This window comes from Motacilla alba, chromosome 20 (genome assembly GCF_015832195.1).
Source record: "Motacilla alba alba isolate MOTALB_02 chromosome 20, Motacilla_alba_V1.0_pri, whole genome shotgun sequence".
Lineage (NCBI taxonomy): Eukaryota > Metazoa > Chordata > Aves > Passeriformes > Motacillidae > Motacilla > Motacilla alba.
Genome location: NC_052035.1, coordinates 14198166 through 14221317, shown reverse-complemented (window position 1 = coordinate 14221317; position 23152 = coordinate 14198166). Strand labels below are relative to the sequence as shown.

The following is a 23152-nucleotide window of genomic DNA, read 5'->3' as shown; positions in this document are numbered from 1 at the left end:
CTCCAAACCACATTCCAAAGCAGCAAAACACAGCAGAAGCAAATGAGATAATATTGTTTTCTTTTTTTCTCTGAGGCTTCTCAGCTTCCCAGGAGAAGAATCCTGGGCAAAGGGATTTTTCAGAAAAGAGGATGGTGACACCAGTGCAGCTCAGCTCCTGGAGCATTCTCCTGAAGGGCCCCAAAATACTGAAGTTTTGGGACAGTACACCAAGAAAAAGCCCCTTTGCTGCAAATCCACCAAAGGGGGACACACCATCCTCAAAAGACTCAGCAAAACCACTTTTTCACTCTGCAAAAGACCAGTGGTTTGGGAAATTTAGAGTCACTTGGGTTTCATGTGCAAGAGAATATAATTGGTGAAAACACAAACCAGATGACTGGTATGGAGCTAGAAAATCTTAATTACATTCATTTATTTCTTAATACTATTTTTAGTATCAGAATGGGAGTCTTGAGATAATTGCACAATTACTAAATTATCCCAGTTGAAGAAGGGACACACAGTGAGCCAGTTTCCTGCTCTGTTAACCTTTAGTGTCAAGAGGACAAAAGTTTCACTTCCAGGTCAAAGGGCCACAACATGGTAAAAATAAGAGCAAAGAATAAGAACTACAGTTCAAAATGAACCATTGCCAGCAAATGCTTCTCATTATAAGGGATCTCATTTGGTAATTATGAAAGTTTTATGAGACATATATCCATTACCAGGGTAATTCCACATGTTATTTTCCACACTAGCAATTAGGACCCACAAGATCTTCACATTTAGAATCACTGCTCATCAGCACTGCTGACAAAATCCAACAGCAAACCCTCAGCTGAAGGGCACTGCTCACACACTGGACTAGTCAGTCACCCAAATGTTCCTGACAAACACTGGGCACTTTGGCAAATAATTCATCAGTAGTCAAGTTTTCTCTAGAGATTCAGGATAAAATGAAGGCAAATAAAGCTGAAGTCTGGGGGTTTGTGATTTGGGTTTTTTTTTGTTTTGTTTTTTTTTTAATACAGTTCTGTCATTTAAGGGTCTCAACACCAAGAGAAGAACCAAATGCCTGGAAGGAGAAAGAAAAGAGATAGCTGGATATCTAAAAAGTTATTTTAGAAACAGACCTCAGCAACAGAACACAGGCACACACACTTGCTGATGGGAAACAACCCACAAAACATCACAAGCAATCAGGACATTATTTATGAATTAAGCATCCGGTGACCTTCAGGCTTTCCCAAAAGCAGCTCATAAGCAGATCCCTACCACATGAACTCCCCAGAGGCCCAGTGACTGGAATTTTGGGCACAGGGAGCCCGGGAATGCAGCTGGCTGTACCTGGGTGTAAATGCTGAATATGTGGCTCTGCACCTCGTCCATGGAGTCCAGGCCGTAGGCCACCGTTCCCAGGTGGAGTCTCTTGAAAACCATCTCGTTCTGGGTGAGAGTCCCTGGGAAAACAGCACCGTGGAGTGGGAGCAACACCCCCAGCCCAGCACGCCTCCTGTCCCTGCTGTGCCTCGAGCACAGAAACCTGAATGCGGGCCAGCAGCTGAACCTGTCACTGTGCACTCCCAGGGCTGGCAAAAAAACCCAGATCAGCAGACCTGAGGGCTCATTCTCCTGGAAGTGGGGTGTATAAATAACAACGAGATTCACCCCACAGTCAATGCCAGCACGAGCTGCAAGCATAGCTCTGGTCCCACTGGAACTGAAAAAATTGGAAACTACTTCAGTGGTTCCAGGATTTCACGTCAGACCAAGCTTTACATCACAGCTCAGGCCTTCAATTCCAGCTCAGCTTCAAAGGTCTAAGGGCAGCAGCAGGCAGCTCCTGCCTTTATATGTACATTATCTTAACCTGGCTTTGAAAACTAGCTCTAAAAAGTTGATTTTAATTTTATTTTTACCCTCAGCTTTTGTTGTAATAGCATGCTTTAAGTATTCATTCAAGTAGTGTAATATTCCTGTCCTCCCTTACAGCACATTCAGAACAAAGAAAAAGCAGAACTTCTGTTTCAAAATCTGATTAGATCATATTGCCAAAGTGACAGGAAATGCATATTTCTTCCAGTCCAAAGAAATCTCACATTATCCTCTTTTCCTGGCCAAAACCAAAACAGAATCCAAACAACATGCCATGACTCCAAGCTGTATTTTCTGCACCAGTACCTGTTTTGTCTGTAAGCAAATAGGAAATCCTCCCCAGCTGCTCAGGGATGGTGCTGGACCGAACCACAGTGCCAGGGATTTTGGAATCTCTGCGGATCACCCAGCTGTACACAATCTTCCCCATGTCCAGATTCACACGTAAACTGCACAGGAGGAAAGAGAAAAAGGAAAATAAAAAGTGTCACCCGGTAAACTTTGGAAAATAATCCTGTGAATTGCTACAGTGCAACGAAAGGACAACGAGTTCCACAGGGAACGTGAGGTGCCAAGGAGAGTTTCAGGAGAAGTTTATTCAAAGTCAGTGCTCTGGTGGCCAATGTCATTACACTGTCATTCAAAGACAGATGACAAAATTGAGTGAGAAGAGCAGATATGATTTGAGGGGAGGGTGGACAGAGTAAGGACAGTGATGGATACCAGAGAGCAGATTAAAATAGAACTGAAATGAATCCCAGTCCTGCACCCAAAGTAAATTACTAATACAGTACAATTGAATATCAAAGTTTCATTGCCCTCTAAATGTATTCCCCTGCATTCTGTATAAAACACCCTCCTCTTCCAGTTTCTACTCTGGTCTAATCACAGTAACCAGGTATTCCAAACACTGAGAGAAGGGAATTTAAATGCCTAATCCACAGCCTGAGCCAGTGAATGGGTCAATCAATTGAACAAATTCAGCAGAAACTACAAAGCAATTCTTATGTTTTAACTTCATTTCTACTTCTGGCCTTGCTGAGCTGTGCAATGAGGAACAGGTGAGAGCTCAGGTGCTCGAGCAGGCAGCGCTGTGCTGGGGGCATTCCCAGCTGTCCCCTCACCTGATGGGAATGATGTTTGAGAACAGCAGCAGGAACCTGATGATCTGCAGGTACCAACGGCCTGCAAAGTGCTGAAGGGCCACCATGACCAGGGACACCACCACCAGAGCCCCAAACAGGATCTTGGTGAGGCAGTTCACCTCCAAATCAAAGAGGCCAATCTAGAAGAGCAGGAGAGAGAGATTTCAGGCACACAGGTGAGGGTGTCAGCTCAGGGCAATATCCACAAAGGAAACGAGCTGCCACTCCATGCAAGGAGCCACTCCCCCTAGTCAGCTTCTCTTCTTTCAAAACACTACCAACATTTTTAAATTTATAATCAATACTCTTGCCAGCTTGTTAAATGAGATTTCCATCCCTCAGAAGCTCAGCAGAGGATGCAGAGGTGTGAGAGGGCTCGGGCTGCCAAAAGCTGTGTAAACATCCCTGCACCTTGTCTTAGCTGTGCTACAATGGAAGAATGCAGCCAAAGAAGCTTCTCTATTCTCACGGGGACTGTCTCATTATAAACATATAAAACAATGTTTGACAACCTTCAAAAAGTGAGAGGACACATGTTTAATAGGATGAAAAAATCAGGAGAAATAGGTTCTGGTAACTATCTTAAATCACAGGCTGGAAAATATGAATTATTCCTATGAGGTTGTCCCTGGAGTGTGTACATAGAGCATTTGGAAGGATCTCCTTTTAAAAAATGATCTGTTTCTGACCCTTTTTATTACAAACCTGTTTCTTCACCATACCTTGCTTCTTGGGTTGGAGGTGTTCATCACACTGCGCAGCTCCCTTCCCGTGTAGAGGACAACTCCCACCACAGTACCTGCACACACAGAGGTTCTCTCCATAAAATAATTCTCAGGTGGAGAGCATTTTCAGCAGGCTAATTTCAGAAGCAACCAGAAATTCAAAAAGCTGGTATCTGCGACACAACACCTCTGAAAACACAGACTGGAACAAGAAACATGCTCCCAGGCAGCCATTCAGGCTCAGGGCTGGCCTTGATGCAGCATCACAGACTCCATCAGCTCATGGGAAGAGCAGCCAGCTCTGCTCTACCTTCCCTGACCCCCTTTTGATCCACTTGTCTCTCCAGACTACAAAAAAAGGTTGGTAAGGATGGAGGATTTCTTGGATTTCCTCCCACCACTCGGAATCCCACTTTGGTGCTGCCTTCCACCAGACCTTCATTGTGTGTCCAAATTAAAGCAGCTCTGGGCTAGGGGTATTTATTGGTAGAGGCTGAAACAATCCGAGCAAATCCAATGAATTCCAGAGCTCAAAGACAGAATTGCATTATTTTAAAATCTACAATTTACTTTAAGTGCTTATCTAAGTACTGCTCCTACCACCAAGTGAATCACACCAACTCCTACCTTCCTGGAACAGATGGAGCTGCTGGGAGCCCATCAGCGAATTTGAATGCTCTGTCCCACAGTTGCTAAAGAGCTGAGAGCAACAAAGTCCTCAATTTTCTTCTTGCAGAAACATAATTCACCATAAAATACAGGGTTTCTATGGGTCTTCTCTTAAAGACTTTGCAAAGAGCCATGAAGAAAAAGCTGTCTACCATCAACAGTTTAAAAGCTGCTATTGCCCAGAGATGGGAGTCTGTAAAAATGGAGAAAACCAACTCTAAAAAAAGCACTACTGCCAATACATTGCTCCTTTATGCTCTACTGTTCCCCGGCTCTCACTAATGAGCAGAGATTTATCAAGCTGCAGGTGACTTATTTTTAAATAAGGCTGATTCCAGAGAGGTGGTTTCTAAAAATATGCTGAGAAACATTCCTTTAAAAAAACACCCCCAAAAACAACAACAAATCCTCGGAGCCAGATGGCAGGTGGTGGTAAGATCATCACAATTCAGATCAGCAGATGGCACAGCTACTCCAAATCCACTGCAAACAGTCAGAGTCACACCCAGCCCTCCTGCAGCAGATGGAGGAAGACACATTGCTCTGCTTCATCTTACAGGGGCTGCCCCAGTGAGATGGCACTGCAACCCGACAGCTTCCACTCACAGCAGAAGAAAAATAATATCCACATTTTCTCCTAAGAGAAATAACCTACAGCATGCTATTTGTTACTACCACAGCAGAAACAAGATCCAGTATTGTATGGATAAGTCAGTCAAAATGAGAGGAAGCACCTGCCAGGACTAGAAGAAGCTTGAAAACACACTGATCTGTGAGAAAGGAGTGTTTCTAGTTGGTTTATGGCCATTTCAAACAGACTCAATTACTTAAACCCTTTGAAACTATATTTGCAAAGGCACTGTCAAGTCTCTCCATTTGACAAGTTTAATTCCAGAGCTGGACTCCAGAATTGCACTCTCCTCCAGCTCCTGCCCAGCAAACACACTGGGCAGGAGAGGAACAAGGCTTTTACTGTGACAAGCCTCTTCAGGGGGCATTGATTAATCTCAGGCCTCGGGAGTTTATCGTATATACGAGTCAAAATCTGTCAAGGGCTTGGTTTTTTCCCCCTTTTTAAAGAGGTATATAGGACAAACTCAATGGAAGCACTTACCTGGAAATCTTTCATCTCAGCTTCTGTTCCCAGAATCCATTTGACACCATTTCTGTTACAGATTAGGATGTCAATGTGCAGAGCAATTAAGTGCTATTCTGCTCCTAGATGCTAAAGAAGGGCCCCAAAGGCCACTCCACTTCTTTCTCATCTAGGAACGTCCAAGAGGCAATTAGATGTCAGCTCAGCTCCCCAGAGGTGTTAGGACCAGGGGGAAACCTCATTCCAACTGCTAATTTCTCCAACTGACAGAATTATTATTCCATCACAGAAATACTTTCAAAAATTGTTAACATATTCCCTTAAAAACAATTTTACATGGGTCTCCACCTTACCTGATGCAATCACTGTGCTGGCCCACAGGGTGTTTTCTATGCTTAAACTTTCATTTACTGGAGGGTCACTGTCCTCCTGCAATGGGAAAAAGAGAAAAAGAAACAGATTTGTCAGTAATGGAAAAGAGCAGAGGATGAGAAGGGTCCTCAGAGGTGTTTGGGGAGGGATGCTGGGCAAGCTGGCAGAGGGATTTCTGATAGGATGGAGAACTTTCATAAACCCTGGTGAGTCTCTGGCTGATTTCAGGCCCTGCCAGCAGACTCACCCTGGTGAAGGTCCCCACGAAGTTGTGTATGTCAATGTTGGGCTCTTCTGCGTAGACGTAGGAGCGGATTTGCAGCAGGTCCTATCAAAGAGACACATCCATCAGCCCTATCAGCTCCTATCAGCCAGCCACAGCCCAATAACGAACAGGATTTTACCAGAACACTGCACCAAGGGTTACTTGGCATGGTTTAGAATGGACTTGATACATACTGCAGCCCAGGAGTCCCCCAGAAAACACACCTGGGGCAGCAGGGGAGTTCCTGGGGTGACACCTGAGAATCTCCTGGGACTTATCTGTGCCCCAGGAAAGGAACCACAGCCTGAAAACAGGACTGCAGCACCCCCAGGTTTTCAGGGAAAGCCTGTCCACAGCTCCCAAGGCCAGGGGGCCAGGCAGGTGCTCACAGAGGCCGTGGGCAGGCGCTGGGTGCAGGTGACGGGCAGCCGCAGCTTCCAGTCCGTCTCCCCGTCCAGCTGGTCCGTGCGCAGGAAGCAGGATCCTGGGGAGGGGAACAGCACTCAGGGATCCTGCCACCTCTGTCCTAGGCACACCTACAGCTAACTCATGGGATGGCTTCCCCTCCAGGACAGCCACATCCTTCTTCCTCTAGAAACAGGGTCCGATTTACATTTGTTAATAACGGAAGGATGGCGTCCCTGCACCACATTCCTTTCCCTCCACTAGGCCAGAATTCTCTGTGCTATACTTTTTTTAAAGACACTTGAAATGTTCCCATTGATCTGTTTCCTAACCTTCTGATCAAATATTTCCTTATCCCACACTTAACAAAGCAAGCCTGAACAGTAAGTAAATATATCTAAAGCGCAACCAGATTCATTTACCCTGAATCAACCCCTACATTCTTTGATTAGCAAACAAAACTAAAGAATAACATCCTGAGAAGTGGTGGTCCATAAAATCACTTGAGTTCCCCCTCTCTCTAAAATTTTCCTATTATCTATTTCTTTCACATTTCCAAAAGATAATTTTCTCCAAACAACCAGTGAAAGGTTAATGGCTATTTTGACAATTGGTTCCAGATGTTTACCATTCTTCTCCGACGTCCTCAGGAAGATCATGTCAGCAGGGACCCTCTGGTTCTGGGGGGAGAAGAAAGGCCATTATTGTGCAGCCAGCCCCGCACGCGTGTGCAGCGCCTTGCCCAGAGCAGCAGAGGCACAAAGAGGATTCCTTTGTCAGCCTGGAGCCTGGGATTCAGTTTGCTTTGAATCCTGAACTCGCTTCCCTGCAGAATTCCAAGTGCACGATAATAACTGGTGCCAGCTCCCACTGACCAGACCCAAGGGTTAGGTTTACAAAAGGGCTGGAGAGTAATTCTAGAAGTATGAAGAAATCTTAAACTAGTGCTGGTTTCCTTTCAAGGAGTCCCATGTTAGCAGAAAGGTTGTATCTGGAATCTGCAGCTACCAAGTTTCTCATTCTGTACTGAGTATTTTCATACTAATGGTTTTAGAGGTCACAGCTGCTTGAGGAGAGTGGGTGGGGAAAACAAAACCAGTGGATTAAAAAAACCACATTAAAAGTTGTACAAAGGGCAAAATATACCTGTATATACCAGTATCTACAAATGGATCACTGGGTCTCCCAAAACTGCAATGCTTAGACCCACAGAAACACCTGGCTGCTGCACTTGTTCCAGGTATTTAAGCTGTGTCCCACAGACACAGAAAAGATAGGGAAGCTCTTTATCTTGCTATAGCAGAAGTAAAAAAAATAGGTTATAGGCATACCTACAGATTTGCCCCCATTTGTAAAGATAATGATGCTATTGGTGAAGTGGGAGAACACTGTAAAGTGATTAAACATTTAAACTTGTGTTCAACACCTAATCTTCTAAGCCTGTTGTAAAATAAGTAGGAATTCAAAAGACCTCATTTTGTATGGTCTTGCAAAAAAAAAATCCCAAAACCTCTACACAGGAAAGATGAATATAAAGGCAAACCTTTTCCACAATGATGAGGTCACCCACTTGTATGTTAGAGCTCTTCACCTTGACAGTCCCTGCAGAGGAAAGGTGCTGGTGTTAGAGCAGAGCAGGACAGGCTTTGGGGTGCTGTGTGCTGCTCCTCCCCTCCCTTCCTTCCCTGCACTATGGGGGTGCAAATGGGAAACGTTTCCACCACAGGGACTGGGCAATGCTGCCCTGGGAAGACTTCTGAGCCCACTGTCCCCACTAAGGGGGTGGTTCTCCCAAAAAGGGCTGAAGGCCCTCCTGTACCAGCTCCAGACAGCAGCCCTGGCTGCAGAAAGCCCCCAGCCACCCCCTACTCTTAACTCAACTCAAACTCCTTTCGGTACGACCTAACTCATGAACTCAAAAACACTTTCAGCATCAGGCAGGTGCCAGAGCAAGAGCAGAAAGTTACAGCAGGGAACCACCAAACCCAACTCCTTCTCCTCAGGTGCCTGAAAATGCAAAGCTCGACGCTCAAGCCAAGGCCTGGAAGCTGGAAGTACAGCGGGTCCTTCCAAAATCCAGCCTCACTTCCTGCCCTGCTGCAGCTCCAGCATCTGGCTCGGCTCTGCCACCTCTCCTTTGCCTCTTGCAGGACTGGCCAAACAAGCAGAGAACAGGTCCTACCAAATCATGTAAATATTTATTCCTGTGCAGCTGTCAAACATTTCCCAGTTGCTTTAAAACAGGGGATTAATTTAACAATTGGCTAGTAATTTCAAATCATTAGCCAGCTCTAGATTTGGCTTCTCCGACTAACTAGTGATTTATAATCAGTTAATTTGAACCCTGCCTCCACGTGTCTGTTATATTTCAACAAAAGCCTCTTTAATCTGCTGTGATTTGAGTGGAAGTGGGGGAGGCACGTGGAGCTCGCCCTGGCAGGGACAACACTCCTACTGTACCTCCAAATCCACGGGCTAACTGGCCAGATAGCAGCTCGGGGGAAAGCAGGAGGGGGAAGGGAGGGGGAACAGAAATTAGCACAAAGCACAAAGGTCACTGGGATTTTACTACTGGCAGTCCCTTCATTAGCATCCTTCTCAGGATATGCTTCAGTGTTTCTGCTCCAAATTAACAATGAAAGCCATTCTGGGCTGGGGCAGCCTGCTGCTTTGGTGACACACTGTGTGCCTAACAACATGCTTCGTCACTGCTGCTAATAAATGCAGCCTTCCTCGCATGCTGTAATTATTCCTACAAATTATAAGCAGTCATGGCCCATTTCACAAATATCTCATAGGTCTTCCATGGACTCTGGAGTTTGCCTTGTGAGGGTTTTTTGGTTAAAAAAAAAAGGTAAATAAAACGAATGCTGGGCTAAAGACATCTCTGCCGGGGCAGGAAGCAACCCGGGGATTAAGAGTCCATTACGCTGGGGCTTGAAAAGAAAAGCTGCACTCCAAGAGGATCAAAAAAAGCATCCCTGGCAGTCTTCTGTATGGGCTATACAAAGTTAGGTACTATGACACTAAAAGGGTCTGACAGATAACATCTCTTCCTCCCCTTTTAATACGGTTATTCACAAAGCAACAAAAAGTGCTTTTGAATATTCTCCTGTGCAAAGGAAGGGGGGGGAAAGCCCCAGTGCTCTCCCCACACAGGCACAGCCACTCCCGACCCAAAGTGCAGAAAAGCTCTGGATTTGTTTAACCATATTTTCTGTATTCTCTCCAAGATCACGAGGATTTATCTGGTGGCTGTCAGCAGAAGCAGCCCTACCTGCAGGGCTCAGGCAAACTCACTTTTGTAAGGTTTTCCTTAACGAGGTAAAAAAATCATTCTGCAAAAGAAAAATTAAAGCCTGGACAAAGCTGTAACGTGATGATTTCCTATCATCACACACATAAAAGCCTTTTGGGACCATTATGCTGAAAACAGTATCATCTGCTGTAAAATTTTTCCAATTTGAGAAAACCCAAAGCAGCTGGAGCAGATTTGTCTTGCTCAGGAACCCTCCCAACCTCAGCTGCTGGAGGGTAAAACAAAGAGGGGACCTTTCTGAGCAGCACACGTTTTTATAACTCCTGGATAAGTGAGATGCCCTTCTTAGGTAGCTAATTCTGCTTCTGCAGCCTCCCTGGCCCCCGTGGGTGACATCTCTGCAGTGTGCACCACACGTCCTGCTAAGAAGGCCCAGGACCAGATGTTTCCTTTGACTCAGGACTCCCATAAAGAACTTACTTGAATTAGTTTTATTTTGATCTTGGGAATTCTGTAATTCCCTTTTCTTACTGTGGGGAAACTGCCACCTAAACATCAGATGTTTTCTCATGCATGTTTAAAACCAGCTAATAAGCACTACTGTTCCATTTCCCAGAACTGCTCTGCTATTTAAGTATTTTTGTAATTATAAACTCCATGTTTTTCTAAGTGCAACTAGAAATCCTTCCTCTAAATACACACAGGTTTACTCAGCATTTATATCACTTTCAGTTTGTACTTCCTTAAGTCAATCAGAATAGAAGTTGGTGTTTATCACTTTTTAAAAGGAAACAGCCTTGATCTCTCATTCAAAAAAAAAACTATTGTTAAAATTTGTCTGGTATTTGTTTCATTCTCTGCTGTGCCCTGATTTATCTTTTTTAAAGACAAGAAAGTAAGCGTAATCAAATGCAAACAGTTTGCTCCAATTTAAGCCATGGTTTTTGAAATTATCACTGAATTTGCAGCATGATGGATGCACCAGAAAGCAGATCATTTCAAGTAATCAATATATTAGCCAGAAAATATTCCCCTTTTTGCCCTCTGAGCATTTATGTCGAAATTTCACAACAGATCTGCAAAGCTGCACTGAAGTACAGAGCCAAACACTTACTCTGGAATTAAAGGTGAAGCCAGAGGTTTACTGAAACAAGTTAAATGCATCTAAAACATTAAAAAAAAAAAAAAAGGAGGGTGGGTTTGTTTGATGTGCTGCACCGAACTTTTGGCTTTTGTAGCCTTATGCTGTGGAGCAGGACTCGCAGAGTTTGGGAAAATATTGGTGTTTTTATGGCTGGTAAATGCCAGTGATCTGTATCTTAAGCAGCACCCCTCAGTAGGAGGTCCCTTCCCACTCTTCTGTGGAGTTTCTCTCTATTATGCAGCGTTACCCAGCGAGGGGGGCTGCAGGAGAAGAAAAACAAGCCAGGAATTTGCAAGCACAGTTCGAGCTTTCCATCAAGCAGATCAGGATACAGACCCCCTGAACACAGGGAGGCTTGTGGCTTATGAATAGGGGATTGAAATTTGATTATTTTTCATAACAATCCAAACAACTCTCCTTTACATGCAGAGCTTTCCACTAAAAAAAAAAAAAAAAGAAAAAAGCTTTGTAGAAGTCTGCTGGTTTCGTCATTTGGGAACAGAAATGGATCATCTGGGTATAAAAAGATAAAAAAGGTTTAGGGTGGAGGTTTTTGACAGTAGGTCTCGGCTCAGGGCTGTGCAAACCAGCAGCAACAAAAGAAGCAGCCTGCAAATAGCCCAAGTCCCACTGTCAGCTACACTGAAAAGTAATTGTTCACATCAGCTGCTCCAAATTTATTCTGATATTCGCTGCTTCTACCTCTGAGCTGGTGACACTCTCCCTTGAAAACCCAGCTCCTTGTATAGAGGGGTGAGAGCAATCCACCCCCAGATTTGCACCCCCAGCCTCACCAGGCCCTTCCCTGCTCCAGGTCATTCCCAGAGGAGCTGAGGTTTTATTCAGTGGAAAAGATGACCAGCTCTCCCAAAAAAATAAGTTCTGAGATTCAGAGAGGGACAGAAAATTACTCTTCTCCCCAAACCATGTGACAACCATAAATATTTTTCTATGTTTTTTTCTACTCTAAACTATATACAGTCTCATTCCTGTTTCTGCACTAAATTCATGTTAAATACAGTGGCTTGAGATTTTCAGCTAGGGCCCAGCTGCCAAGCCTCCTTGGCTTCTTTCACAAAAATTAGAAAAGTTAAAGGACCGGGGGGAGGGAAATCATTCATGGGAAACGTAATAGCAATATGAAAAGAACTAAAGGAGAGGTCAGGCCCCTTATAGATCACTGAATAGAATCCAGAAGGCAACTCTTTTATATCTCTAAATAGATGTAGTACACCCCTCTTGGATGAGGCCTTTGTTGGTTGCCAAGCATTCTAAGTGTTGTACTAAGAACATGTTATTAAAAGGGGATTTAATATTCAGAAACTCAAACTCCCCAGTTTGGAGCTGCCTCATAACTCCTGGCATGTGAAATATATCCAGCCTTAAGCAATTACACTTGAAAAGCAGCCTTATCCCTACAAATGCAGCATTTTTTTACTACACCTACATCACTGCATCTAAATTCAGGGGTATAAACTTTTATAACTAAGAAATTTGAAACTGAAAATAACCAAAACTTGCTCAAATTCAGCTCATTCCCTTTTTGAAACCAAACCCTGGCCTCAGCACCTTTGTCACAGCATTAGGAGCAATCAATCCATAGCGGGCAGCCCTGGATTGCTGCAATGAGAGTTTAGATGTCTTTGTTGGGTACAGCACAGCTGGAAACAATGGCAGAGCAGGGCCAGGCTCAGCTGAGCCCCAGCCTGGGCTCACTCCCAAACGGGGGCTCAGACTCCTCAGGGCTGCAGGGGACCTCAAGGGGATGGACATGGAAAATGCAGGAGCTGAAACTGCCACTCCTCAGGAACCACAGCAGCTGACAAACGCCTCACAGTCTTTTTAGGGTCTTTTTAGGTTCTTTTTAGGGTGGGCAGGCCCTGGCACAGGGTGCCCAGAGCAGCTCTGGCTGCCCCTGCATCCCTGGCAGTGCCCAAGGCCAGGCTGGACAGGGCTTGGAGCAGCCTGGCACAGTGGAAAGTGTCCCTGCCCATGGATGGGGTGGCACTGGGTGATCTTTAGGGTCCCTTCCCACCCAGACCATCCCACGAACCCTTCAACAAACCCCAACCTCCACCAGAGCCTGCTGAGGAGCCACCCAGGAGCAGCACGGCCACACAGCCACGTGCCTGGCAAGCCCAGAGCCCCCTCGCAGGGCTGAGCTGTGGCTCTGGCTGTCAGCAGGGCTGCGTTCCCCAGCCTGGGGCTGACCTCTGGCTGTGAGCTTGCTGTAGATCTGCGAGTTCACCTCCTTGTCCCGCATGTAGCAGCGCAGCTCCTCGGCCGCCTCGCGGATCACGGTGACAGCCAGCACAAAGCCCTGCCAGCAGCACGGAAACAGCAGGGAGCACAAGGTCAGGGGAGCAATCACATCTGCCTCCAGCAACAGCAGCATTTATCAGTGCCAACGTAACAATCTGCATTTCCTTCTCCTAGCTGAGCTTCCCGAATCGGCGCGGTGAGATTGGTGTGCAATCCCCCGTACCAAGCTCACCCCAGCTGCTTCAAAACACACTTGCTGCTTAAGAAACCTGCCAGTTTTATCAGGGTGCTCTCCCCAGGCACACCTTTGTGAAGGTAATCCCCAAGCAAGGCTTTGTAAAGTTCATCCCCAAGAAAACCTCTGTGGAGCTTAGCTGAAGAATGTCAGTAGCAGATCCCATTTCAGCCCACGGCTGAGTAACTGAGAGGGAGAAGCCCAGGGTAAGGCAGACCCCTCAAACCCCAGTGCTCAGCACCTCAGAGCCACCGAAGTCAGCCCAACTCATCTGGGAGAGTTCTTTGTACAGAAATGTATACAGAAATCTGTATAAGCCCCTTTTTATAAATACGGATGAACAGAGGGTGCATGTGCCCTCATGTGTATGTACACAGACACTCCACCTCCACAAATAACTCTCTCAAGATATTTCTGTGCTCTGCTCATGGTATAATTACACGTTTGCCTGATTAGGGCCTCAGTCCTACTCTTCTGTACATATGAGCAGTCATTTCATTTCCTCTTGCCATGAGGAAATGCCTGCATCACATCCTTCACTGTATAAAATATAAATAATTAATGCAAGCCAATTCTTTGTGGGCTTGGTGTCACAAAGTCATGTTTTAACAGAGACTATTAGCTCAGACTAAACAGTTAAAACACTCCTCATGCACCACAGAAAATGAACTTTTTACAACTTGTGTTGAAAGGTGAAACCAGCTACTGATTACCTCTGTCAAGACAGAGCTTTAGGAAGGGAGCAAGGTGATGTTAGAAACTGCAGGTTTCCAGTACTTACACATATCCAAATGTGTGATCTAATTAATTAATGTAGCAGTGAAATGCATTCATTCATTTGCCTAGAAATTCCTACCTGCTTTCCAAAATAAAACTAAAAAAGCATCAGCTATTTTCAGCTTAGGTTTCAGCTGTTTGAAGAGCTTTCAAATAATCACCCCAAAATATTCCCACATGTTCCAGCTGACTGCATCATCTCACGTGTCATTCATGGAGAATTCATGGAGATCCAGGCTTTGAAACAAATAGAATTTTAACAGCAGTGTCCCAAAGCTGCCCCTCCACTTCTTTCTGGCTTTTACCAGGGATCTCACTGCACTGAAAGCTAAGCCCTACAACATGCACAGCACAGGCCTCGGAAGCAAGCTAAAAACATGACTGAAGGTGCAAACTGACACCTCGCAGAAAAGGCAGCAGAAGAAATTTTGTCAAACACCAAAACTTTCTTGGATAAATAGACCTTGAAGGACCTACCAGAGGAACCCAGTATGTGTAAAGGGCACCAAGCCTCATCTCAACCACGAACTGAGAGCAGGCCAGGAGCAAGAAATAGAGGTTGAAGAAGTATTTGAACTGGTTAAACAACACCTAAAAAAAAAAAAAAGACAAAAAGAGGAGAGAGGATGTTATGCATGTTGACGTAACCACCAGGAACATTCCTGCATGCTTTCCTAGTGACTACATGGTGACTTGGGACAGTTTTAAAGCAGTCCTGGACACTCAGGACACTTCAGAGTCTGGTTTGCTGCTGCCCTGAGGCAGCCTTGGCATCAGCTCCACCAAACACAAGCCCATCATTTTCTCCAGCTCCAGATTCTGCACTTATCCACTGCAAAACCACTGAAAAATGGGGAGAGCAGTGGGGTGGGGAGGATGGAAAGCAGTTTTACTCGTGCTTACCCCGGGGAGGAAGGTGAAGAAGTTGTACTTCTGGTTGTTGATGACATTGCGGGGGTACCTCTGGTCTCTCTTCTCCGGGTGGCCAAGCCAGACAGACCGAGGCCTCGGCTCCCTCCTCCCGCAGCACCTCAGGCACTCACAGCACCTGCAGAGGGACCACTCATTAATTAATGAGTTCATTTCCAACACCCCTCTGGGTCACACGCGCCCCTGCAGCCCCTGCCCACCCACAGCAGCTCCAGCAGCCTCAGCTGGCCCTGAGGAGCCAGGAGCTCTGCTCACACCACGCGCGGGGAGGGACACCCTGCCCTGCCCTGCCCCACCTTACAAACCCTGGCTCCAGGCACGGAACCACAGCCAGGTCAGGTCCTTCAGGAAGGATGCAAAGATGCACCAGCCATCCTTCCCGTGCCTTGGAAAAGCCCCTCTGTTCAAAGTCACCCCCCAGAGGCAAAAAGGGCATTTTCCTGCTGTCACTGCTGCCTTCTGGCAGGCTGTCCCTTCCCAAAGCCTTCTCCCTAGGGACAGACCTGCTGAACTGCACTGACTTTGGCACAGCCAGATTGATCACCCACAGCTCCAGAGCTCTTACAAACCATCCTTCCAGAATGCACCGCGAAGATTTGCTCTTGATCCAAGCATTCTGCCCCCAAAGCTCAGTTCAGGGCACAACTACAAATAAACAACTACAAAACAAACAACTAACTAACAGCTAACAAACTAAAGGAGGAGCACAGAGCACGCTGGGAGTGCCAGAGATACACAGAGTGCACTGAGCAGAGCTCACATCTCACCACACAGAAGGTGCTCACCCACAAAGAACTCAATTTCTCATCTCTCAAGCCCTGCTGGCTGCAGCAGAAAGAAGTGCTATCAGTTAAGTCAGTTCCCTGAGTACAGGAGGGGATTAAAACTCAACTTTGCTGCCAGAAATAAAGAGGTGCCACCACGTGCTGCAGGGCTCCCTGAGCAGGCACAGCCCTTCACCTCCCCAGCCTGACTGGCAGGATGAATTCTCACAGGCTTTTAAAACTACACAGAAGCACTTCTGCTTAATCAAATCACTTGGGCATGATTCTATTTCATGAAGAGTCCCAGGGAAGCCCTGAAAAGGTGGATTTTCCCACCTAAATCCAACTACTGCAGTGAAATAACTGGAGACATTTTAATGTTCAGGTATATATAAAGCACTTGTGATTTCCTACAGACTTGCAGCTCCACCGCTGCCACGCCTGCTTACCCCTGGATAGGGACATTCCTGTTATCCTGCATTTGTAACTTTTCCAAGTGGATTTCCTTCTCCAGCTGCTCCCTAGGTAATGCCATACAACCATAATTAATATAAATACCCTAAACAGAACCACTTCAGAAAGTTATGCTTGCCCCTGAAACTCTCAATTTTTGTCACCTCCACAAACTATTTTTGCTTGTTATAAAAACAAACTAGCAGATTTTTTTCCCCCCACATTCACGAAAAAAATCCACATTGAAAGGCAGCTGGTTACCAAGACCAGACAAACAGCAAAACTGGTGTTAAACACTCCAATTCAGAAGTGTATTTTATGAGCTGGACACCTTTCCATTGCAGTTTGCTTTTGTGTTTGCAGGTGAAGGCCTAAGACAAATAACCACTTGCATCCCAAATACATCTGAACAGAAAGTACTGGAAATGGTGGCGTTTGGATTCCAACAGAATATAGATATGCACTACAGAAAAAAAAGGAGAAAAATGTGATTTTCCTTCTTTCACAAAGGAGAAAAGGCTCCAAAATGAAGCTTTACCCAAGGGAGCAAATCTGGTGTCCACACAGCCTGTTTCATCACAATGTGCTTTCCAGCGAGGAAAAATCAGCCAGTCCTCGCACTCAGACATCTGAAACCATTTACCTTTGTTTATTTTTGAGGCTGGGCCTCTTACAGGGATTGTACTCAACAGCAGAACAGCCCCACACCTATATCATAATATTTACAAGAGGGTGACCCCTCGCAGCATTTCCCCCACAAACACACTTGCTGCTGTAGAATGGTAATCTGCAAATGCTGGGCTACTTCAGGGCTTGAGAAACAACCTAAAAACAATGCAGCTCCAAGAACGAGCAGGAAAGGGCATGGGAGAATCTGCTGAGGAAAAATAACAGGTTTGTGAAATCCCTGCCTGGCTGGAGTCAGTTTTTGCAAGCTGCTGAATGACAGGGAAAGCAAACTGAAAACCTAATTAGACAAACAAAATTAAAACTTCCTGCCCGGCAAGTTTGGAAGGCAAATATCAGGAGCACGGATGCCCGAGTAAAGAATATCCAGAATTTCTGCTGGGAGTCTCCTCCACAGCCTTACAGCAGGAGGTTTCTGTAAAGCATTCAATTCAAAATTCCCAGTGAACAGGATTCCAAGCAGCACTGGGAGCCTCAGGTTGCAGCGCTGGAAGTGGGGAGGTTCTCAGCTCTCAGGAATCCCATTGCATCACAGCCCAGGGCTGCAGCCTCACTGTGCCAGGGAGGAAAATCCTGACAGCAAATCCTGACTTTGACCCCATCAGCCTTCCAGGATTTTTGCTCTGAAGGCACCCACTCAAGCCCAGGGCTGGTGTTCAACCCTCAGCACCCCGTGACTGTGTTTTCCCTCCTGTGCTGTGCTGGGTGGGCTCAGAGCAATCCACCACCCAAATCCTGCTCCAGCAGCAATGTTACCTCACAGTGACTGCTCCAGTGCCAGCCCACAACTGCTGAAATGAGCTAAAAGTGAGGTTTTGGTTAGAACAGAGCAATTTCTCAAGCACAGAACCACGTGCTCATTGTTCCAGGCAGATGTTTATCACTCCTCCCAAAGGTAGCCAATTGCCCTAATCTTTAATTATTTTTAAACAGTTCAGTGATGCCTTAAACTTCACTGGGGAAGAATCAATAAGATCATTAGTTCTCCTTTTCCCTTCTCCTGGGGAAACTGAATAATCTTAATGTAAAAAAGGAAAAATCTATTCATTTGGGCACCAGAAATGTACCAAAGTACTCTGAGCACATACAAAAGTGTTTTCAGATTAGCTTTGGTGCCCATTACATGAAAAGTCCTCTTGACTGGAGCTGTCAGCTTTTTCCAGCTGCTTTATTTGTTCCTCCCTGCAAGAATTTTGCAGGCACTGTGTAGCTCTGCAATCTGCTGTTTCTCTGGCTACCACCCCTGTTTTTGAGTCAAGCTTAGAGATGCAGATGATGAGGCCAGGGGCTGCTTCATTACTGTAGAATTCTCTGCTCAGAGCAAAGGCAGTGGCACAGGAGGACGTTTCTGGCAGAGAATTATTTGCATTAGTAGGAATAATAAAATGTTTTCCAACGTGAAATCTAAAGACTGCATCCTGGGAAGGGAAAGATTGTCTAGAAAAACAGCTGAGGGTTGACATTGCTGCTGAGAAACACTGATAAAATTAATGTGCACTTTCCAAGAACAGGGATCACAAAGTTACAGAAATGTAAACAGTTTGTGTGAAACTTTGGGAACGCGCTCCTAAACATTTCTCCTTCTCCATTTTGCAGCTGAAGGACTGAAGAACAATCCTGCAATAACCCTGAAGTATAGAAAACGAGCAAGTGAGGGTAAATAATGGGCTTTAAAAATCATCACCTTGCAGAAAGACCAAGAAAAATACATGAGGACAGCTTATACAGCACCGTGCAATTCACATTTTAAATCATAACTTGGCAAAAATAACAACGGGAAACAAACTCACAAATCCTCAAAGACAGTCACAACCACTGAAGAGAATCTCTCAGGACGCAAGCTGTACCTGAAGCTCAGTCCTGCAAGTGATGCTGCCCTTCATCTGCAGAGGGATCCCAATGAGCAGGAGGAACTGAAGAACAGGTCTGCTCTGCACTTCACCTGGCATTGTATTTGCTCACAAAACCACGTTCCCAGTGGTGAGGTAAGAGGCAGGAACACAGCAGAGTGGCTGCCAGGTGAACAGCCACTAACTAGCAAGAAGCAGGTTTTATTTATAAATGTTCAGTGGAGAAGTATTTGAAGATCAAATGAAAAATATTCCCATGTAAAACAAACCCAGGGGGAAAAAAGTGCCACGTTTGTAGGTGTGCAAACCCACAGCCAAACGTGCTCTGAGGTGGCACTGTCAAATTAGTGCTGAAGTTCACTGACATATTTAGTCACTTCTAAACCCAGCCCACTGCTCAGATTTTGTTTCTGTGACCCTCATGGGCTGTGCCTGGCACCTCTAACACAGAAACCAACGTGACATCATTCCAAAAGCAGGGGACAAATTTTCCATGGCTAAAGAAAACCAGAGCCAGGCACGACCACCTCGCCCTTTTATGCACCTGCACATGAGACACAGCACGTGAAACATTCCGGAACGTTCCTGCCTGCAGCTGGCATGGCTCTGGAAGGGCCGGAGAGCTGCAATTCCTGCCCTTCCCTGGCTGTGGGAAGGCAGCCCAGCCCCAGGCTGCAGCGCCAAGGCACACCCACACGGGCTCTCCCAGGGCAGGAGCTGCCGTCCCTCTCTGTTGACTCTGAAATGGAATTTGCCATTTTAAAGGGAGCCAGAGTACACAGGCGGCACAATGGCACGGCCTCACCAAGTGCTCCTGTACAGCTCCTCCTTTCTCCTTCCCTGCAGCTCTGAGCCAGGCCTCTTCCACGGCAGCAGCTGCACGAGCACAGCAGTTTGCTGCTTTAAAAGGAGCCCTGCAGGACTGAGGACTGACACCAGCAGCTATTTAGGGGAGAACTTGTGTCATGTGCTGAGCAGAGCACCCAGGGTGCTCCAGGAAGCTGCAGCTCCTCCCTGGCAGGCTGGGCAGCTCAGGCTCACTCCCATCCCAGCAGGGCTGCTGCAGCTCCTGCCATCCCTCCCTCCTGACGGGCACAGTGCTCACAGGGCTTTCCAGAGCCTCGCCATGAGCAGGGCTGGACTCAAGGCACGGGAATTCAGAGCTCAGCCCTGGATGGCAGCAAGAAGAGCCCCGCTGAAGCTGTGCTCAGGAACAGATCCCCACTCTCCCACTCGGTTCTTTGAGCTCGCGGCCTCTCTCCAACACAGACCTGAGCTGTCTGAGCCATCACTCATCTCTGCAAGGCTCCTGAGCCAGCTCCTCCCTGCTTTCCTTTCAAAGCGTGCCAGAAGCTGAGGGTAATGAAAGCCTTGCTGGATGGCACCCGCCCTACAGGTGAATTAGCCATTTCTCACTTTTATTTCAACAGAAACCAAGATTTCAATAGAGACATTCATGACCAGAAACCTGCTCCCCACTCCAGAAGACCACACCAACAAAAATCTGCCTGAAAACTCATCGCCACTGCTGGGGGACCCTCACAGTGGAAACCAGCTGGGGCTATGCTAAAGTGAAGCCCATCAACACTTGCTCATCCTGGGTTTCATATGCACTGAGGAACATCAACTGGATGGCTTTAGTGTGGGTTCTTCCTCAGAGGGAAGAGAAGAAGGGAGGCCTTGATTATGGCTGAGGATTCCCAGGACTCTATTCTGGCTCTGACACCAGGGACCCCTCCACTTGCTGGATGATTTATTCTGTGGCTCCTAACACTGCTTTGGATTAGCTTGACTTCAGTGCTCTGCTATCCATCACTTGATCAAATACCAAGAGACCACATCACTAAAACAAAGGCTCCTCATACATGACAAATCCCACCCTCAAACAATTACTGCACCAAACAGAAACCCCAAATCCAATTTATTTCAACTGCTATTGAGTAAAAGCCCTAGGCAAGCTTCCTTCCCGCGCTGCTGGAATTTGTTGCCACCGCTGGAAAGCCTCTCAGTGGCTGCTAATCAGGCAGAATCCGCAGGCAATGAACCATAGCTCGGGTTAGCTGAGGGCAGGTTCTGCTGGGCAGCACTAACCACGTCGGAACACCCAGGAGGCTCTTGCTGGAGATTGCAGAACTCCAGGAAAGAATCCATTCCAGCAGCTTGGAGAAATTTCCCGGGCCCTCACCTCTCCCCGCTCCCTTCCATCACGTCACCAAAGGCAAGGCCACGGTGGCTGCACCTTGTGGCACTCGCTCAGCGGCGCATGTGACACGGGCACCGGGGATTGCTGCTGCATCACACACACCTCCCTGCCCCGGGCACTGCCACGGCACCCCCAGCGACCTGGCAGCGAGGAATAAAGCTGAATAAACCGTGTACAACACTGTCAGTTACAGCACTCTGAACACAAACTACCAACCAAAACCATAAACGAGGCAAACGTGTATATTTCCCCTTGCTCTAGCACTGAAGATTTCTTCCAGTATTTTGGTTTATTTTGCTAACATCACTCACCACATTTAAGAAACCCAAATTCTCCAGGGCTGAATGAAATGCTGTGATAATTGCCAGCCAGGTGACTTGGATACCACGAACGCCCTGCTGTGTGCAAACCAACCTGTCTGCTCGGTGCTGCGATTTCGTCACGGAAGGCTGTTGGAAAACCATTTTCCTTGCTTAACTTCCTGCACGGGCATACCGGTGTGAACATATCCCTGCGTCTCCTTCAGGGACGCATCGCCAGCAAGGACACTGTATTGCCGAGCGGATACAGTTAATGGGAGCCGGGCCTTTGTTACACGCACCGGCGCCGCTCCTGCGCTCTCCCGAGCCAGGCCCGGGCGATGCCGCAGCCGCGGCCGTGCGCCACAGCGGGGACGGACGGTGACAAGCCGGAGCCGGGCGGGTGCGGGGGTGACAGGGCCGCGGGGGTGACACGGCCCCCGCCCGGCCCGGCCCCTCCGGGCGCTGCCGCCCCGCTGTGTCCGCGGCTCCGGCGCTGGAGGCCGGGCCGGGCCGAGCCGCTCCCCGCCGGGGCTGTCCCCGCTCCCGCATCCTGCCGTGCGCCGGGCGTGCCGCGGCAATGGCGTCAGGAGCAACCTGTCAGCGCCCGCCCGCCTGCCTCCCCCTCATCCTCATCCTCATCCTCCTCCTCCCCCTCCCGGGCTCCAGCCGCCGCCGCCGCCCCCGTCCCGCGCACCCCGAGCGCGGCCCCGCCGCCCCTCACCCGCCGCGGTGCTTGCTGTCCATGCGCTTCTTCTGCCGCACCGGCTGCAGCGGGATGTTGTCGGTCATGGCCGCGGCTGCGGGGCGGAGCGGAGCGGGGGATGCTCCGGCTGCCGGCAGCGCCCAGCCCGGCCGCCGCCGTCTGGCGGCACCGCCGAGGGGCCGGCCCGGCGCCGCCGGCTCCCAGCACGCAGGTGCCGCGCCCGCCCCGCCCGCCGGCTCCGCCGCTCCGCCCCGCCGCTCCCGACACCGCCGACACCGCCGCACCGCGCGGCAGGGATGCTCCGCCGGCCCGGCCCCGAGCGCCGGCACCCGGCGGCTCCGTGGGGCCGAATAGGGTCAAGTCCACTCCACCCCGGATCGAGCAGGGCAGCCACGCCCTTATCTGCCCCGCCCAGCCACGCCCTGATCTGCCCCGCCCTGCCCCGATCTGCCCCGCCCCGACCTGCCCCGCCCTGATCTGCCACACCCCAGTCTGCCCCGCCCAGCCCCACCCTGATCTGCCACACCCACCCACGCCCCGACCTACCCCGCCCTGATCTGCCCCGCCCTGCCCCGTCCCCAGCCGTCCCCTGCTCTGCCCTTCATCCCGCCGTGCCCTTTCCCCGGTGCCCCGCGCTCGTTTCCCGCTCTGTGCCAGCCGCAGCCTCTCCCCTCCTCTAGCACACTCCAGCCTGGGCACGGGGCTGGCATCGCTGCTGCTGCTCGCACCCTGCACGCTCGGCGACCTTCACCCCCTGCTCTCACCCGTTTCTGCATCCAAATTCAGATGTCCTCCGTAAATGTCGGCACAAATTGCTCCAGCCCTTGTGTTTCTGGTTGCGAGCATCTCGTTCCGCTGTGGATTGCAGCAGCACACTAACTGCAGCTGTCATTTAATGTTTTCCCTCTCGGTTGAAGCAGAGTCATGCTGACATTTTCCAACGAGGACATTTCAGCAAGACAAGGAAGAGTTACAGCAGTTTCAGGCACCAGTACTGAGACTGTTTAGACAGAGATTTCCAATGCCATCCTAACTTGGGCTGTCTTGTT

At 48.1% G+C, this 23152-nt stretch overlaps 1 protein-coding gene across 4 annotated transcripts in view; it reads right to left on the bottom strand.

Moving 5' to 3' along the window:
• ATP9A (ATPase phospholipid transporting 9A (putative)) overlaps window positions 1-22321 on the bottom strand; it is a 47725-nt gene extending 25404 nt beyond the window's left edge. For 2 of the 4 annotated variants that reach the window (XM_038158797.1, XM_038158798.1), the window contains exons 1-13: window positions 22122-22321; window positions 15115-15259; window positions 14689-14802; window positions 13149-13257; window positions 8078-8136; window positions 7163-7214; window positions 6519-6613; window positions 6112-6192; window positions 5846-5921; window positions 3725-3801; window positions 2982-3142; window positions 2164-2306; window positions 1330-1442 (exon numbers count right to left, since the gene is read on the bottom strand). In XM_038158797.1, coding sequence (XP_038014725.1) covers window positions 1330-1442; window positions 2164-2306; window positions 2982-3142; window positions 3725-3801; window positions 5846-5921; window positions 6112-6192; window positions 6519-6613; window positions 7163-7214; window positions 8078-8136; window positions 13149-13257; window positions 14689-14802; window positions 15115-15259; window positions 22122-22189 — 1293 coding nt within the window. In that variant the 5' untranslated portion in view covers window positions 22190-22321. Of the gene's footprint in view, window positions 1-1329; window positions 1443-2163; window positions 2307-2981; window positions 3143-3724; window positions 3802-5845; window positions 5922-6111; window positions 6193-6518; window positions 6614-7162; window positions 7215-8077; window positions 8137-13148; window positions 13258-14688; window positions 14803-15114; window positions 15260-18892; window positions 19265-22121 lie in introns of those variants that run through there. The other 2 variants (XM_038158796.1, XM_038158799.1) reach the window with 2 other exon arrangements.
• Between the last annotated feature and the right edge of the window lie 831 nt (window positions 22322-23152).